Source organism: Heliangelus exortis, chromosome 1 (genome assembly GCF_036169615.1).
Source record: "Heliangelus exortis chromosome 1, bHelExo1.hap1, whole genome shotgun sequence".
Classification (NCBI taxonomy): Eukaryota; Metazoa; Chordata; class Aves; order Apodiformes; family Trochilidae; genus Heliangelus; species Heliangelus exortis.
This window is the reverse complement of record NC_092422.1, coordinates 138,361,756-138,380,486: the sequence shown is the minus strand read 5'-3', so window position 1 is coordinate 138,380,486 and position 18,731 is coordinate 138,361,756. Positions and strand designations below refer to the sequence as shown.

Sequence of the window (18,731 nt, the reverse complement as noted above, 5' to 3'; positions counted from 1 at the left end):
CCCAAGTTAGTTCTACAGTTGAACTATAATGGAGTCTTGGAAAGAACATATCACAACATGCAATTTGTTACTTGCATTTACATTTACCATCACTATCCTGTTTTCGTTTTCCCAGCATTATGTAGTCTGCTAGATCTGTGAATTTTCACTCATGTCTCCTCTTTGTATAATCTACTTTTTTAATATTCACTGTTATCTTTGGATGTTTTCTTCCTTTTGTCATTTGTATCTCACTATTCACCTTTCTGTGAATAGTGGGCTAAATACTAGGATACGTAAAGCTTTGTGCATGTAGATACCTAGACATTAGCTAATGGATTTCAGAAAGCCCTTGACTCTCTCCCACACACATCTTTTGTGATACAAGCAGAATTAAGCATGCCATGACTCCATAAGCCCATAGCAGAGTAAGAAATAAGTGTGTTCTAACTCTGAGAAAGAAATAAGTGTGTTCTAAATCTGAGGCTTAAACCACTGAGATATGTCATTTGGTCTGCCTGAGCAGAAATAGTTCACTTTATGGGATGCTATGCTGTTATCATCATCTCTCCTGTAAAACACAGACCTGTGCGTGAGAGCAGGGTGTGTGAGATCAAGTAAAATCTGCAAGCTGTTTTATTTTTGTCAGGGTGGCTTTACCTGCATCAGAATGTACATATTTAGATGAGTTTTCTGAAGCCATCCACGCTTTTCTGTCCTGGATATCCAGAAAGGAAAAGCATTAATACCTGGCTCCAATCAATCCCAGAAGCGGAAGCTAATAAGATGAATGTTGCAAATGTCTTGATACCAAGTGAAATATATGACATTTTAAAGCAGCATCATGCCAGGCACAGACAGGCCAATCATCACCATAGCTGCCTGAAAGCAGCAGATAGAGCACGCAGCACTCTGCTGACTGGGAAGCTGGGAGGGCCAAGAACTTGAGCACATCTGTACAACATCAGAGTGACCTCACTTTTCCTCAGGTGGCTAAAGAGTGTCAGGTACATATATGTAAATGGAAGAGCAATGTATGAACATATGTGAGCATTGTTTGCTCTTTAATCAATTTGGAAATTGTTTTACCCAACAATGACAACTTCTTTTGGCCACCTTTGAGATTTTCCAGAAGTTGAAGAATGCAAAGTGCTTCTTCCCCCTGGTGTAACTGACACTTGTCTGGGCAGTCTGGTGAATTGAGCTGATGATGTTCCCATTTTTCTGTCCATATACTTTATTTTTTTCTTAACATTATCTCACACATAGCTTTTCAGATAAGAAGTATTTTAGAAATATGTCAAATTTGCAAAACAGAAAGATAAATTTCTGAGACATATCTATTACTTCTAGGTTTTCCTAATGGCATAAAACACTATGCCGTAATAGCAGAGGAAAATATATAGGAAACTATGAACCTTTGATAACCTGTATGAATGTTCCAGATGCATTGGACATGCTTGATAGACCATAAACTTTGATTTTAACTCTGTGTTGGTGTTTCTGCACTTTTCCTCTTATATACAAAGCAGCCTTGCTTTCCCCCTTCTAACCCTGCACATGGTGCTGACTGCCTCAGGGAATGATAGGCTTTCTGTCATTTGGAGTCTTTCACGTAGGCTGAATGCCTTTCTAAAAGGTCTGCTGTAGCTCAGGCTGAAGTGGTGGATTTTCCATGTTATGGTGGAGATGGTGGATTCCTAGCCCTATTGTCCCTTTTGGCTGAAACCCCATGATTGTTTGAAATCTTATTTTGGAACTGGGTCTTTCAGCCAGCTTTTTCTTTCTGGTGTTGGACCTTCCAAACAACTACTTACCTGATAGAGCTATACACTTCTCAACATGACAATAATTTGTCCTGCATCCTGCTGTCAGGAAAGGTGCTGGACTCCTGTGTGATATTCTGACATGTTCCAGTGAGATATCTGGTCTCTTTTCACCATTCTATGCCCATGTTAGGAATACACATACATATATATTAGTTATAATCTCTGATTCCCTTGAACAGCAATAGTTTTCTCTAAGGTACCTTTGCTCCCCACTGCTTCTGCTTTTGCTTTTCTTGTCTTGTAATCTGGTATGCCAGTATGTAGTCTGAAGAAGTGAAGTTTAATCTTGAGACATTATGTGCCTGAATCTACTTCATTTGCAGATGCGTTGATTTTACCGCTTAACATGCAAATAAGGATAGAATCTGGCTTTATAGAAATTTTTGGTGTGTGCCTGAGATCCATGCTGTTGTGTTTGCCCTATGCAAATCTATTTGTGTTCAAACATAGTGCTCAGTGGCTTTAGCAAGCTGTCTGACCACCCATTGGCAGCATGGATCACAGCCATGATCACTCTCTTCTTTCTGAGATCCTTTTTTTCACTCTGAAGTTCAGTGAGCAGTGAAAAAGCAAGGGGCAGTCTGTTTGAGTCCTTGGTGAGTAAAGGTCAAGAAGAAGGCTTTCAGTCCTTCCCAGTTGTCTGGTTTGATTCCTGAAATAACAACCATCCACTTGTTCCCAAGGAGCTTGTCTTTTTAGCCAGAGCACGAAGATGTTGATGTGGGATGTCTGCTTCCTTGGTCAGCAGTGGTCTACATGTCTGGGATGTGTTCTGGATGTAGATAATAACATTTTTTTTCCCTGATGTGCATTTGGGACATGTCTGGATTAATTCAAATTAATTGCTTCTGTGAGCAATTGCTTTGAGTGGCATATCAGTAGAGGTGGGAAAGCATGCAAAAATACTGAGCTGGAATAAACCAATGAGACAGACACACAAGAAAAAAACATAGTTATTAGCATTCATAACTGTGTTTTGATACCCCCATGTATCTTTTTGACCTCTCTCACCTCTCTTTCTTCCCTTATCCTTACAAATAAGGGAGAAAGTTGGTTTTGATGTAAAGATTTTTGGTACTGCTGAGCTGTAGAGAACGGGACAGCCAAGGATGTGGTTGAAGCTAACTGTGTCACTTTACTCTCTTCAACATTACAGTCTAATTCTGATGTCAGTGAGGAGCAAATTCAGTGGCTTTGGGCTATGTAGGCTTTGTGCAATGTCAATAGAGCAAAATTTAAAAAAGCAGAGACTAGAAAGTAGTCCTTCGAAGAGAAAAAAAGTGTGGTTTTATTGTTTTGGTTTTGTTTTTTTTTAAATGTAACTTCCCTGTCCTATCCAGGACCAAGAAAGCTCCTTCCCCAGAGTACTTTCTGTTCAGAGGCTATCTCCTAGATGGTGCTTCCTAGATGGTAAGTGCATCTCCCTGCTCTTGAGCCCAGCATGCTGCCTGCTTCTTGTGTGTGTGTGTGAAGGATAGGGCATCCCAGAGTATGACTGTGGAGGGGAAAATGTACCTCCTTGTTACACTGAGCAGGTAAAAATGGAGCTGGGTCCCCCACTTTCCCCTCTGAAAAGTGAAGCAGGCCTTTCATCTAGCAATCAAAATGTCACTCTGAGGAAGAATGTTCTTCTATGTTAGAGGTTTGGTTTATTATGCTACGATGAGCAGCACTTACTGCATGGCAGCACCTGGACACAGAGTGCAGCTGCTTGTGGCAACGTGCTGCTGGTAAGGCCATGTTCTTCACTCTGTTTTTTCTTTAAGTACTCTAATGTTTAAATACCACGGTGTTTAGGTGATGGAAACTTTTCTCCCATTCCCTGTAAGACTGCACTTCATGTAATTCCCTGGAGAACTTCGCTTGTATTTGACCCAGAGTTTGTCAAAGCAGATGGCTTGTCTGGGCTTTACGTCAGGCTCCAGAGCACTGGAATTAGCAGCTAAAATGGATGGCATCTGCTTTTCCAAAAGCTTCAGTATGTGGGGACTGACATTTTTATTGTTCTAAACAAAAACAATTTCTCCTTGGCAATTTCTAATCACTCTTCTTTGTATCTCACGAGGGGAATTGATACAGAACATATTGAGAATCCGGTTGGTGTCTGGAGAAAGCTGGCTGGGTAGATGCGTTCGGTTTTTGTCTTTAGGGATTTGATATTGCCTTGCAGTGCCAAAACCTACAATGCGACATCACTGTGTTCTTGTGTCAAAATTCCAGAATGAATGTATCTAATTTCACTGGCCAAACTAAATGTGAAGTAGGAACAAAACAAGAAATCACATCTGATGAAGCACATTGTAGGTGATAAAATACTTCTGGGTTTAGCAATACGAATTATTTGGCAGTGAAAGGATTCGTATTAGATACTTTATTTAATGAATTTCCCCAATTTTGTGGTGTTTTTCATGAGTAGCATAAATTTTCTTGGAGCATATTGGTAGTTCAGGTTGAATATCTGTGGCCATGCATTTGATTTACAAAGAGCTCCCCAGCATGTCATTGTTCTTTAAATTCAAAACTCAAATTAATCCTATTAGATCCACTATATGCTTGCTAGACTTTCATCAGAACAATGCAGCTTTTTCTGTCACGTATTTTAATGTATTCAATTCTTCTTACAAGCCTGAAATCCATTTTTTGCATTTTAAAATATTTATTTCAAGTTAATAGTATCAGTGTTTTGTTAAGCCTCACCTTTAAATTCATTGTTTAATGGGATAGGAATATGAACATAATGAATGCATCAGACTTTGTTCTTGTGAAACCACTGTGGCTTCACTGATATAGGGGTAATCTTACATGGTAGTGATGCTAGCTCAGCCCATCTTACCCATGCTGTTCTGCTCAGACCATTTTCCTCACTTCAACTCTGTTTTTTTTCTGTCTTGCAGCAACTTCTGCTGATCGTTTTTACCGCATTGACAGATCTCAGGTAAATCTTTCCTCGGTTACTGTTTCTATAACTTTTTTTAAAGCTCTGCCAAATGTCCTTTACAATTAATTAGCTGCCATCTCTCCTGTGTATTCTAAAATGCTAGTGATTTCTCATGAGAAAGAGAGGCAAAATCGAGCCTTTTTTTAGTTGATGTCATTCACAGTTTCACTTCAGTTTCACTGAAGTTTTGTATCTGCTGATCATCTGCCCTACAGTTTGGTACCAATCTGACATGCAGATCAAAATTTCCTACATTTGTCATCCTTATCAAGTCTTACTGAAGGTGTCTCTGTGGCACTGGAGTATTTGAGTTTATCTTTTCATTGATGCTTTTAGTCACTAGAGGTCTTGACCTTTGTATATGTGGCATAGACTAGCTATGGAAATTAAGGTGATGCTGCAAGTTAAGAATTATGAACAGAGATGTATCAAATATTCCCAAGGAACCCCAGAACAGGATGTAACTCCATTGGATTCAAACCTATGTTATAAATCTGACAGTCTGAATATACCTTCTAAAAGACAGTTTGAAATTTTTACAGAGCTTTTAGTCTATCTGATTTGTAGCCAGAACAGGCCAACTAATGGCTCAGCATTCAGAGCAAACTGTTGATTTTACACAGTGGTCATTTGTACCTGGTCCTCTTGAGAATGGTGTAAGCTGTTTCTGATTGTAGGGACATAGGAATCTTGCCTGGCAAAAGTAGCTGGCAGTTTAGTTTAAGCAGAAGGAGCTGTGGCTTGAGTTCAGAGGTTACAGGTTTGGTGTCTGCATATAATCACCATGAGGCTTCTTTACACACAGTCATATAATCACTTTGATGAAGCTGTATTTTAATGTTTGGAAAGCAAGGGAGAAGATGCTGCTGCTACATGTTAAATGAGGCAGGGTCACTCTGTCTGGTTTAGGTTTATTCTGCATTTCTTTAATACTTGACTATACAAATGGTCACCTTTCCCTCCTGCTCCATTGTCCTGTGGGGAAAAAATCAATACTATGTGATGGCTTGAAAGACAATGAGCCTTCTGTGTCATTGACAAAACAGAGGGACTGAGAAAGAGAGCCTTGGTAATGGAGATGTGAAACTGGGATTTACAAGCAATGGATGTCTGGGAGAGTTCCCTCAAGTAACTGGAAATCCTGCCAGCCATCAGTGAATGCTGGACCTAGTTTCAATATTCAAACCTTGGCTTTTTGGGAAGACTTCCAGTTTTCAGCTAAATGACAGTCTCACTTAGTACCAATCTTTCTAAGTGTTTCTGTGAGTGTGAAGCTTGCTGAGTGGGAATCTTGTTTGGCTTGAAATCAATGAAGTATCTCCTGGTTACTTCAGTGGCATTGGTTTTAGTGTGTGTGTATGTGTGTGCACTTAAATACACAGACAGAATTGCATGAGCACTCTTCAGAGACTTGCACCCAGCTTTCCTATAGCCATCTGGGTGCTCTGAGAGATGATGCTGCACGTTCATTATTCATTCCTTGTCTTGCTTCGACAGGAACATTTGCACTTTGTGACAGAAATTTCGCAGGACGAGATTTTTATTTTGGACCCAGAGCTGGTAATATCACAGCAGGTGGGGACACCTCCAGGAATGCCTGATCTGGTAGTGGAGCAGGCCTCTGGGTGAGTTGTGCTGGGATATGTCCTTCTGAAGCTCTATTGCACTTGAGCATTTTATTTCTGATCCTCTTTCTGGAGGGCTGGGGGGCTGTGGGAGGGCAGATTTTAGGTGGGGTGCTTGAAATAGGATCAGATAGATTATCTGATCTATCCTATCAGATAATGATAGGACAGTGCAACAACATCTGCTCGATTATGCATCCTGGAGCACACAGCAGCTCTGATGGACTTCAGAACCTTTTGACCTCCTAACACTCCATAATAGTATCTGTTCCACCATAAATCTGTATTGAGTTCCCCTCTGCATGGTCAAGGCTCTGATAACAGTGTATTAGGCTGTGAGGAGCCTTGTGCCTAGGAATAATGGTGAAGTGTCTCTTTTTCTTCTCATACTCTGGGCACGCCATAAATGCTTTTATTCATCTTTAGGAACAGTCTTGTACTTTTAGTGAATGAAGTTAATTTAACTTATTATGGACTGAATAATGCTGGGAGCCAGTAACCGTAAGAAAGCTTCAAAGTAGAGCACATAAAGTAATTTCTGAAGGGTGAATGCCTTTCTTTTCCTCCTCCCCTCCTTAGAATATCAGATCGGTGGAATCCTGCAGTTCGAAAGAGGATGCTGAGTGACAGTGGCCTGGGCAAGATTTCCCCACACTACGAGGTACCTGACAAACAAAAGGACGCCAGCCAGACACATATGCTGCAGTAAGAGCCCTCTGCTTTTCTCTGCTTGATGATGCCCTCTCACCATCACCACAGACAACTCCTAGTGGCTCCTCTGAGCCTAGTGAATTGTGCTGAAATTACAGAAGTCCTTTTGATTCTTTTGTTCTTGTCTTAGCTTCCTCTTTCTCAGTTATTAAATGTTCTCACTTTTTTTTTTTTTTTTTCTTTCTGGCATCCTGTATTCCTAATAAGCCTAGATTTAAGTTTCTAAAAGTAAATATATTATTTTGGATATAATAATAATATAATAATAATAAGCTAAGGGAACCTTCATGGCAACTGGTTCTGAGAAAGACCAAAGCACTCACCCTCAAGTTAGCTCTGATGCAGTGTCACAATGCAGAAACCTCTACAGTTGCACTTACTTTAAGGACATAGGCAATAATTATCATATAATAATAATTTTCACATAATTGAACAAGAGATTCATGACAAGAGTCATCCTACCATTGTTAGGGTAGGATGACTAAAGAGTGGTTTTGTTGGTCATAATTCCCCCATGAAAGAGATTTCTACCACCTCAATCCTGTTTGTTGTGTTCAGGTTTGTGTAAGAGCATCTCTTAATCTTGCTAGTTTTAGAAGTGGTTCTCAGTTTTTTGATGGTTTCATTTAGATTTTCAGAACCAACAGTGGATCCATAGCTGCTGCCTAGGTCTAGATGGGAGGCACCTGCCTGAACTCTCTTGCTGGCTTTGAAAAATTCTGGTGTTTTGGGGTTATTTTTGCCCCCCAAGTACATAACGTATAATAGTGTGCATCACTTCTCTTTTTTTAGTTTTAGTTCTACTGAATCTGGATCCCTATGGGTGGGTTTTGAAATAGCACAGAATAAATTAGAAATAGTGACCACTCCTTGTTTCACACTGTCTTTCTGTCTCACATGTATGTGGAAGGAGGCTGCAAGGGGTCTGCAAGGTACTGCTCCAGGGAAGATGTAGAGTGTGGATGGATGCTGTGTAGCTTCCCCACTGCAAACTGTAAATTTTCCAGCAGATTGGAAACTGCTTGCAAGAGAAGGAGGTGTCATGGAAAGAAAGGGTGACCCAGGTAGCACTGCCAGGAATCACTCACTCAGTTTTCTCCCATTACCCTGAGGGATTCTGGAACAGTTCTTGGTTTTGTGCTCTTTACAGTGCAAAGGAACTCTGGTTCATTTTTCCAAAGACTGGAATAGCAAGGCCTGAAATTTGGAACTGGCAGAGCTGGGAGAAAAATGATGCTTAGAGACTTTTAGGCACTGTGGAGAGATAGTGACAACGTGTGGATTAACTCCTAATTGATAAGAGGAATGATTTTGTTTACATCAGTGTGACTGGAAATGTTTGCTTAGCTGGAACAATTAAGTTTATCTGGTAGATTTATTAATTACAAGCAAAGTCAGTAACATTGCCCAGAGTAAAGTGTACCTGTCACTGTATACTCTAAGGAATTGTTTTCTCTATAGCTTCTCTAAATGTTAATTATTTTGGATAAAAAATTGTTATGGAAAGACTTAAGTCTTTGACTAATTCTTTCTCTTGAAGTGAAAAATTTAGCAAAAAAGTTATTCTTTCTGAAGACATGGTTTGTGGGAAATGTGCTGCTTTAAATGACCTTCTTTAAACTCAGTAAATCCAGCAATTCTTTCCTTAGATATTTTAGAAGTTTTGAAGTGGGATGGAGTTTTGGAGGCTTGACATTTAATAAAGGGCTGCCAGGATATGAGGGAAATGCCTTTCTGCTGTCTTGCACAAAGCACCCCTGAGCTTACCCCAGCTGAGATTGTTCATGCACTTTGGAGACACCACAGAAACTAGAGCTTCACTTTCAGAATTTTCTGTCTGCATGTGCTCACAAAGGAACTGTACCCCTCTGTGCTTAATCCCAGTTAGAGGGCTGCCCGACTGGGCTGAGGAAAGGGACACTGCTGCTCTGTTCACCAGCTGATCTCCAGTAGCAGGGAGAAAAGAGATGCAGCAGTCATGGTCAAATGGAGATGGGTCAGGAAAAGTGTATGGAGTAGTAGGGAAAAGAGATTCCAAGAGCTGACTGAGTAGAAGCAAGAAGGGAATGTGTGCAGGACCTCGGGGAACAGGGCTAGGGGATAGGAGCTGACAGCTGGGAGCACAAGGGCCATGCAGATATCTGGGAAATCAGAATGGGAGTGATGAACATGGGGTGCAGATAGCCAAGAGCTGAGTGACACAGGTTAAGGGTATGGGAGAAAGGGTCTGTGTCTGTTCCTCTGCAGGTCCTGGAGTTTGGGGCTGATGCAGATTATTCTTTATAACTGTGGGCAAGCTCTGAAGTCTGTTTAGGCACTCCCTCATTTGCTGCCAAGCTGTAAGGTGTGTAGGAAATGAGGCATGTGATTGCAGTGGAGAAAGCAACGTGTTATTACAGTTGAGGCAGCTGAATGTTGCTCTGGAGGACTGGCTTCTCCTCTCAATGTCCCTCACAGATTTTCTGCATGATGCAGATTTACAACAAACTTTTCACAAATGGCCAGTAACAACAGGCTCCTTATTCTGTGCATGTACATGGTGAAGTAGGCTGGGTTTCTGAGAGCCATTACAAGGAGATTTTTGAAAGAGGGTGATGGGCTGGAAACTGAAAAATAGGCTTTCTGTGTGCCTCAGGTTGCTTTACTATAATTAATGGAAAGTCTGGGTCTTCCTTCCTTCTGACTCTAATTTTTCTATCTGCAGAATACAGATAATATTGCTACCTCACCTTAAAGGAGCACAGTGAGTGAAAATTTTGCAGTTATTAGACACTTGGATTCTATGGGGAGACTCTGTCAGAGGTGCTTAGGAAAAAAATGAATCATTTTACATTCTGTGCACAGTTTTGGTAGTGTGGAATAATTAAATGTTGAGGCAGGGCACCTTATATAGAAAATACAAAAGGATACCAACCAGGTCTCTACTTAAGCACTGAAGCAAGAGCTCAGCAGAAGAAAGTAGCAGGTGGCAATGTGATTAAAGGATGTTGAAACCTTTGAGTGCAACAGGGCTGGAGTATGGTGCTCAGATGAGATGTGCTTTGGCATTTTCAAGCTTCTGGATGCTTTGATTTGCAGCCTAAAATATCTAACCTGGAACTTTAGCAAAGAACTTAGGAAGCATCAATTTGGCAGCTGAAATAGCCTGCGGGTTCTTTAGGGAGGTTTGTCCTTTCAGAAATTATTTTTCAAATAAAACAAGCAGGAAGGATTTCAGCAAAATTACCAAAAATAATACAGCAGAGCACAGTAGGGGACAATTGCTTCTGCACATGGGCTTCTCTTGGATCTTTTAACTATCATCAGTGCCCAGTGTTTTACATCTAGTCTGAAATACTGTACAACACTTCCAACACAAAATGAAATGCCCTCTAGCCTGTCACTAGGGGAAGTGACAGAGGACTTAGTAAGAGAAAGTGTGATAGGTTGACCCACTGGGGCTCTTTGCTCAGTGGTCATTTTTCTCCCAAACAAGGGCTGGAATGACCCCCCTCAGATGTTAGGGGCAGATCAGAGAAGAGCTGGTTATTGTTTCAATGCAGGCAGCTTTTAGTGTCCCTGGCATGTATATACATATACATATAAAACCTAATTAAGATGAAGTACTTACTTTTGACAAGTGAGGAGTGTAGCTAAAAGACAAAGTATGCAAATAGATACACCCCTTAAATTCAGTCAATGAAAGAAGAAAAGAAAATAAGTGATCTAAAAAAACTTTGTGATGTATGATGTTGCTTTTGATCACAAGCTATTGGGGAAAAGAGTAAGTAAAATGTAATGGCTTTCAGGCAGGGTTCTTCCTGAGAGAAAATTATTTATGCTGGTTTTTTTTTTTTAATTGCAAGCTTCGTGTTTCTTAATTTTCAGGGGGCTTTTGATTAATGGTATTTCCTGTTTTACTCCCTTTCTGATGGCTTTTTAATGTGTGATCTATATGTGGAGTGGGCTGGATGTGAAACAGTGTCTTGAAGCAGTAACCAGGAGCTGGGGCAGATAATAATTGATAGGAAAATCAAATTAGTGTGAACAAAGTATAAAAGAAAAACAAAAAAACCCACAACAACCCAAAAGATGGAAAACAATTACGAAGACTACTGGTGTTTGATCATGAAAAAAGCTAAGTATTTTAGGCTGACTGCTGAAACATATAATTGGATTCTTCCTTTAAACTATGATCAAGTGGTGTAGTGAGCTGGCAGTGACCATTCCCTCACAGCCTGCTGTAAGTTTTTGTTGCTGGCCATATGTTTCTCATCCTAGTTCTGTGTTCATCACCATGTTATGTGATGACATCTGGGAAGTTAAGTAAAATAAAAACCACAACAGCATACAGAGATGAAAAGGTGACAATACCTTGGTAGAAGCTTAACCTATGTCTTTTAATTGAAGTCATTAATTTTGCCATTGCTCGGGGCAGTAGCAAGCACTCGTATAGCATCTGTCCAGCTGTAATGATACGTGTAACTGCATCATCTGAATTCAGTGCAGGGCTCATGAAAGGTGGGCAAAGGTTGGCCAGAATGCCATCTGGTTCTGTCAGGGAGAAGAAGAAGAAATGCCTGTAGGGGCTGGGGGGTGACTTTCTGCTAAATAGGCATTCAGACACTGCTTTATGAGGCAGCAATAACTGAGTTTTTGAGAGGGAAGAAGAAAAAAGGCTGAAAGCTGAGTGTTTTAACTCAGCAACAAGAATCAGATCATTGCCCAGGAAATCAGTGTGACAGTACAGATGTTACAAGGTGGCTTAGGGATTTTTTTATAAGAGAAAACTTTGTGTGGTACAAGTTGAGGATGAGAAGAACATCGGGGATGCAAGTTTGCATGTAGAAAGCAGAAAGAATGTTGATCTAGTGAAATCTAAGAAAATACAAAGAAGTGATTAGGATTTGAACATTCTAGGCAGAAGCTGCCTAGTGACAGGGAATCTTTAAAACTTCAGAGGTTAGTGAAGACTTGAAAAATTCAAGTGTTCCCTCAAAACTCTTGCTCAGCTCTTGAATAGGAAAAGTGTTGTTGTGTTTACATAAGAAAACTGAGTTAGATTTCTGGTTCAGGTTTCTTTCTAGTTCAGTTTATAAGATGAAGCCACACGAATGATGTGTGCATGTTTTAACTAGCTATTTGTACACCTGTAAAAATTACTTTCCATTACTTAAAATCCCAGATGAGACTCTATGAGTTCTGATTGCTTTCAAACAAATGTCATTTGAATGAAGGCAAAAATCACCATCTCATCTTCACTTCTTGGGTATTCCTTATAATACAATTAGAATATAACAAGATGAAGTCTCTCTTTATGATCTATTCTCCCTTTTCTTTTACTTCTGGTTCCCTATATGCTTTTACAAATAGACTGTGAGTTGCCACTCTCACTACCTCAAAGTGGTGCATGAGAAAATTTTGTCTAAAGTAGCTCTCCAACTCTCTCTAGGGAAGTAATATTAAAAAGGAGGGGGTGTATCCTTTCCATCAAAGGAAAGATGTGGACTCAGATAAGTGGAAAAGTGATGTAAAGAGAACTGAGAATGATTTAGGGGAAGATAAATGTGGGATAACAGAAGTACTTTGAACAAGGAAAAAAAAGTAAAAAAGATGTAGCAAATGGATATGACTTTTTTTTTGAGGGAAAGCTGAGTAGAGACTGAGTGAGACTGAGTAGAAAAAAGTGCTACAGCTCAGTGTGGGGTCTGGTCTTGTATTCAATATTGCTTGGGTCTTGTTTTTACTATTGTTAATGTGATGTATTCATGTTACTTAAAATCTGGAGCACATTCCAGATAGAAGCTACAACTTACCCATCATTATGAAATCTTTTCTTCAGTTTGCTGCTGCAAACTTTCCCCTACCCCTGTTTCTGCAGACTTGCTTGACAAAGGCAGCACCTGTTTATTTATTTTACAGTCTAGTGCTCAGGTGCAGAAAATAATGAATTTCATGTATTTTGTGCTCTTGTTGTGCATACTAAGTCTCTCCCTGTACTTGGATGTGTACTTAGCTGCCAGCACTGTTTTGGGAGATTTGCAGTGCGACAAAGGGAATAATTGTTGGTTTCCTTTGGAATTCTACCTTGAAGATATATGCCTGTGGTATTTTGAAAGGATCTATTTCTGCCCTTTCTCATTCCCTTAGAACTTACAATGTAACAATGAAAAGCTAGCGGAATTTTGGCATTGTTCAGAAAATTTATCTTGAAGTTTCATTTCTTGCTATCCTGTAAAAAAAAAAAAAAAAAAAAAAAAAAGCCTAACAAACAATAAGGAGGCTCTTAAAAATGGTGGACTTTGGCTGGCTAAAGGGAAGGTATTTTCTCAGTGAGATTATTCTCTGAGAGATTGCTATGCTTTTGAAATCAAACTCTTCTAGAAATAGTTTGAATCTCTTACTTTCTCTTTTTAGTTCAGTTCAGAACTACTCAGAAATAGGACAATTATTTGGTGCTACAGTCATTGAATACAAGAACAATCTGCAGACTGTAGCACTGCAGACTGAAATACTTCTCAGTGAAATTCTTCCTCTTTCCATATTGGCAGTAAAGAAAAATCTTGCTTAGTGCCTTCTGTTGCTTTGCAGCCTGTGGGCTTTCAAAAAATTTTTTTAAGAACAGCTACTGCTGCTGGTATCTGTTACTGTTTGGAACCTACTTGAATGTCCAGCTTTTCCAATTTTTTTTAGAAGTGTTCCCTCCTGAAGCTGCTTATACAGCAACCTCAAGTGCAGCTGTAGATACAGAACATAAAAGAATTTGTCAAACAATTTGTTATGAAACTAGAAACAAGAATTTTACATGGACAAACATTAATTGACAAGGTAGTTTTGAGCCTCTCCTATGCTGTCACTTAATTCCCCTCCACTTTCCTCAAGCAATGACTCTAGTTCCTTCCAGTCATAGCCAGGAGGACTCCTAGACATGTCTGATTAGTAGACACACCTTGACATAACTGCAGAAAAATGGAACATGGTTTAGAGAGGAAAACAATACACCTTTGACATAGCCCCCCACAATATCCTACTCACTAATTTGGAGAGATATGGATTTGATGGGTAGACTGTTCACTGGATAAGGAATTGGCTGGGTGGTGGCCTCCAGAGGCTAGTGATCGACAGCTCAAAGTCCAGGTAGAGACCAGTAACAAGTGGTGTCCCCTAGGGTTCTGTACTGGGACCTGAGCTGTTTGATATTTTTATTCAAAATATAGACAGTGGGGTCGAGCGCACCATCAGCAGGTTTGCAGATGACCCCAAGCTGAGTGGTGCTGTCAATAAGGCAGAGGGACAGGGTGACATCCAGAAGGACCCGGACAAACTGGAGAGGTGGGCCCAGGTGAACCTCATGAGGTTCAACAAGACCAAGTGCAGGGTCCTGCAGCTGGGTCAGAACAATCTGTACTATCAGTACCGGCTCGGGGATGAGGTTTTAAAAAGCAGCCTCACAGAAAAGGACTTGGGGGTGCTGGTGGATGAAAAGCTGGGCAGGAGCCAACAGTGCACGCTTGCAGCCCAGAAGGCCAATTGCATCCTGGGCTGCATCAAAAGAGGAGTGGACAGCAGATTGAGAGGTGATTCTGCCACTGCGGTCTGCTCTGGTAAGACCTCACCTGGAATGCTGCATCCAGCTCTGGAGCCCTCAGCACTGGAAGGGCATGGATATGATGGAGGGGGTCCAGAGGAGGGCAACGAAAATAATCAGGGGACTGGAGCACCTCTCCTATGAAAACAGACTGAGGGAGCTGGGGTTGTTAATCCTGGAGAAAAGAAGGCTTCAGGAGATCTAATAGTGACATTTCAGTAGCTGAAGGGGGCCAACAGGAAGGATGGAGAGGAATTGTTTGCAAGGGCTTGTAGTGATAGGATGAGGGGCAATGGTTTTAAATTAGAGAAGAATAGATTTAGAGTGGATGCTGGGAAAAATTCTTTACCATGAGGGTAGTAGAAAAATGGCACAGGTTGCCTAGGGAGATAGTTCAGGCCTCATCCCTGGAGATATTGACAAGGCTCTGAGCAACCTGATCTAGTTGAAAATATCCCTGCTTACTGCAGAGGGGTTGGATGAGATGACCTTTAGAGGTCCCTTCCAACCCAAACTATTCTATGATTCTATGGTTCTATACCAAAATCAGTAAATGGAGAGGAATATTGGCACCAAAATATCTTTTCAAAGACTGGCCCACATATTTTTTTTTTGCTGTGTCCTGAGTGTATGATATACAGACTGTGGGTGTGACATAAATAAGAGAACAGATGTTCTCAACACAGTATTCAAGAGGCTTTGAGTTACTTCAGCCATGCTGATACCACCTGAGGGATGGTTCTGGGCATGGGAAGATCCTGGCATTTTTCTCTGGTCTCTGAAGATACAGAACCAGGAGTAGAGAAAGTGTTACCACATACAGTCCCTGCTATGTGATTGCACCCACCAGACCTGAAGGACCTTTGCAAACAGAATCAGATGGTTCTGGAAACTGAAATGAACTTCCAGCAACTTCTAGGGTTGCCTTTAGGTGACTGAATACATGGAAAACCTTTTTTAATCACCTCTTCTGCTGTTAAGTATCAGAGTTTTCATGTCACTACTGCCAAAGTCTGGCCTTATCTACAGAGAATATAGTATAGATAAATAATATTTTTTACATATAAAAATTTCTATAAAAGTATAGTATTTGGTATTTGTATATAATCATTCAGGCAACCTCTTTCTCAATAATACTGAACTTTAAGACACAGTCTATTGCTTCTGCTCTTGTTAACCATAATTGGAAAAGGAAGAAATCAGAATTTGGTTTAGATTTGTATGTGTATCACTGTATTTGTATATGTGAGTAGCATGCAAACAGAGTGTATTTGCTTGCAAAATGAAGTCTCCAGACTTTGCTGTTGAGGTCCTGAACTGCTAAGATTAACAGGCCTGTTTGGTGGGGTAGGGTTTTTTTAATGCCCCTTAATATGTGGCAGATGTAGAGTACCTCCTGTACTGCATCCTGTAGGATGTTTAAGATGTGGGGTTTTTTTCTCATTAGTACTTATTACAAAAAAATGTTATTATTCAGACTATAGCTCCCTGGAGTGAATTGGGTGAGATTTCAGCTTCTTCTTTTCCCACCTACCTGCCCCTGAGCCCTCAGAATGAGGGCTCTTAATGAGTTTTGTACCATCTCAACACCTGATGAGCGCTGAGGAAATTCACCCTGCTGACAAATTATTTTGGCAGACAGTGACATGCAAAACACTCCCACACACCATGAGACTACAAATTGGCTTCTCTAGAGAGATCTAGCTTCTTGACTGGCATCTTGTTTTCTAAAAGGGAAAATGCAAGCAGTTCAGCTCTCCTCTTTCTCCTTGGGGTGGTTTCAAGCAACAGGATGTATGTGTTTGACAAAGGGACTTTCCTATCTGAATGTTGAAAAAGTCAGCTACTACTTTGCTTGAAAATACTTTCTGGACAGTTCCAGTAGATAAGGGGGTGACAAAGAGGAATGTAAGATTTTTGTTGGAATATTATATAAGACAAAATTGATGTTGACAGGGTACAGATAGCTGGATGCCTTGGTTTTCTTTAAGTGGTTTACCATAACAGCTATAAATCTGCTTTCCACTTTCTGGCTGATAGCTAAGACTGAAACAGTAGAGTTCATTCTTTTTCCTCCTTTCTTCTTGCAACTCTTTCTTTATCTTTTTTTTTTCCCCATTACTTCCATCCTTGCTTGCTTACTCTAGCTCATGGATTGAGAAGCAGAATCTGCACTGAGAAGCAAAGCAGCTCTCCAGCAGAGAAGACAGGGGAACATAGCAAGACAGTCACTTCTTGTACCCTTGTTTGCTGTTTGGCTGGGCAGAAGAAAAGGACATTTGATGGTTTGATCGTTAGGGCCCATTCCTTTCCTGCAAGAATTAAGCATGTGGTAACTGTGTCTGGGAAGAGATGGATAGAGTAGAGAATGGCATCATTGGTGCCACTATAGAATGCAAATATCCCTCTCTTTAGCTTTATGGAGTAAAAACAGCAGACCTATGGCTCCCAGTGACATCAAGGCACTGGAAGAAGGTCTGGGCTTACTGGGATGATATAGGATGAGTGACAGAAAGAAAGAGTGTATTCTTCTGGACTTGCTTTGAGTAATGTTACAAATACTTGGTGAATATCATCCAGCAGGACAGGCTTCCACTCCAATAAAATCTGGGGAAAAGAAATGAACCTTGTAGTTTTAGGTAGTATGTATGTCCGCGTTTGTGTGTACTTGTTACTCATTTGTAAGTGTTGAAATAAGAAAAAAAAAAACAAAAAACCAAACCAGAACTATCCCAGTCCTAGTTTTCTGAGCATTGCACGGGACTAGCAAGCCTGTGTCCATGTGCTCTGTCCCTGCCATAAGGAGCTGCCATCTGCTTGGAGAGGAGACTGGTTCTTAATGTGCTCTCACTCAGTACCAAGCTGTTTTATCCATATCAAAACTAATAAGCTTCAGGACACAGATGCAAAATACAGTCCTGTACATATGTAACACGCACGTTGGAATACCTAATGTGTCCAAGACTTCACACTAGGACATCTCATATATTCATTCAGGCTATATTTCTGATACCCTGTTCATATCCCTAAGTTTTGGTTTAACAGGCTTGCAAAGAGAATAGGAATGTAGTTTGGTGAAATAGCTGCTCTAGACTATCACACAGAAGTACTACTTTGCCCGAGTTGGCAATATGAAGCTCCAGAAATTCAAACCTTTGCAAATATTCACAAATTCTTCAGATATCTGTGGATTCGGATCTCAACTGTGGCTGGAAACTGAAAAGTGTTAAAATATCGCCCAGCAAAAAAGCTAAACACAAAGCATAGTCCTGTGAAAATAGGTCATGTTTTGAGGTTTGCAATTTAGTATTTTAGACCCACGAAGTTCAGAGTGCTTGGTTGATGCTGGGAGCAACATTTTGTCATGAGCCTTCACTTGATTCATTGAATGAAAAAAGGTTTTTCACAAGGGCTGCTTGAAAAATAAATTGGTGAGCCGGTTTGCTTGGTGGAGGTGTGCATGAAAGAGGTTTATTTCTTCTGGAAAATGCTGCTTGAAGAGAAAGCAGCTGTGAATCTGGGTTAGGTTTAGTATTGGGTTGGGGAGAGGCTCTCTGGTTCATTTGGGAACTGCTGGGGGCACAGGGAGCACATTCCCCAAGGTTGTGTCTTGGGACGACTGCTCTGCAAGGACCTTCCCTCGTAATTCCATCTCTAGGGTGCCTGTCCTAGTCCCGTGACTGTGGGCTTATCATAAAATGCCTGCCACAGGATTCCTGGGGTAAGAGAAGAAACTTCTGAGGGCTTAAAAACCTTTGAATGGGGAGGGAGAAAAGTTGTCCCTGCTTGTCTGCTGCTCCTCAGCACTGGGGAACCAGCGCTAAAGCCCCAGCTTTGTCTTGGCAGCTGGGACTGAGCGAGCATTTAGCGGGGCTGGCACAGAGGTGCTTGCAAGGGAGGGAAATACATGAGGAGCAGTGGGGCTGTAACACGTAGCCTTGCTGAGAGGTTCCTGGCAGTGGTGATGCCCATGGGCAAGCAGGGACAGATGGACCTGGCTAAGTTATGCCAAGAGCTGAAATCAGAGAGCCAGAGGTGGCGTGGAGCCAGTGTAACCCTGACTCTTAGATTCTTGTTGCTGT

General features: G+C 40.9%; 1 protein-coding gene across 2 annotated transcripts in view; it reads left to right on the top strand.

Moving 5' to 3' along the window:
- Positions 1-18,731, top strand: part of DGKI (diacylglycerol kinase iota) — a 219,170-nt gene that overhangs the window by 163,321 nt on the left and 37,118 nt on the right. For both annotated transcript variants that reach the window (XM_071727048.1, XM_071727056.1), the window contains exons 24-27: positions 3,149-3,218; positions 4,703-4,743; positions 6,244-6,371; positions 6,951-7,076. In XM_071727048.1, the coding sequence (XP_071583149.1) occupies positions 3,149-3,218; positions 4,703-4,743; positions 6,244-6,371; positions 6,951-7,076 (365 nt within the window). The remainder of the gene's footprint in view (positions 1-3,148; positions 3,219-4,702; positions 4,744-6,243; positions 6,372-6,950; positions 7,077-18,731) is intronic.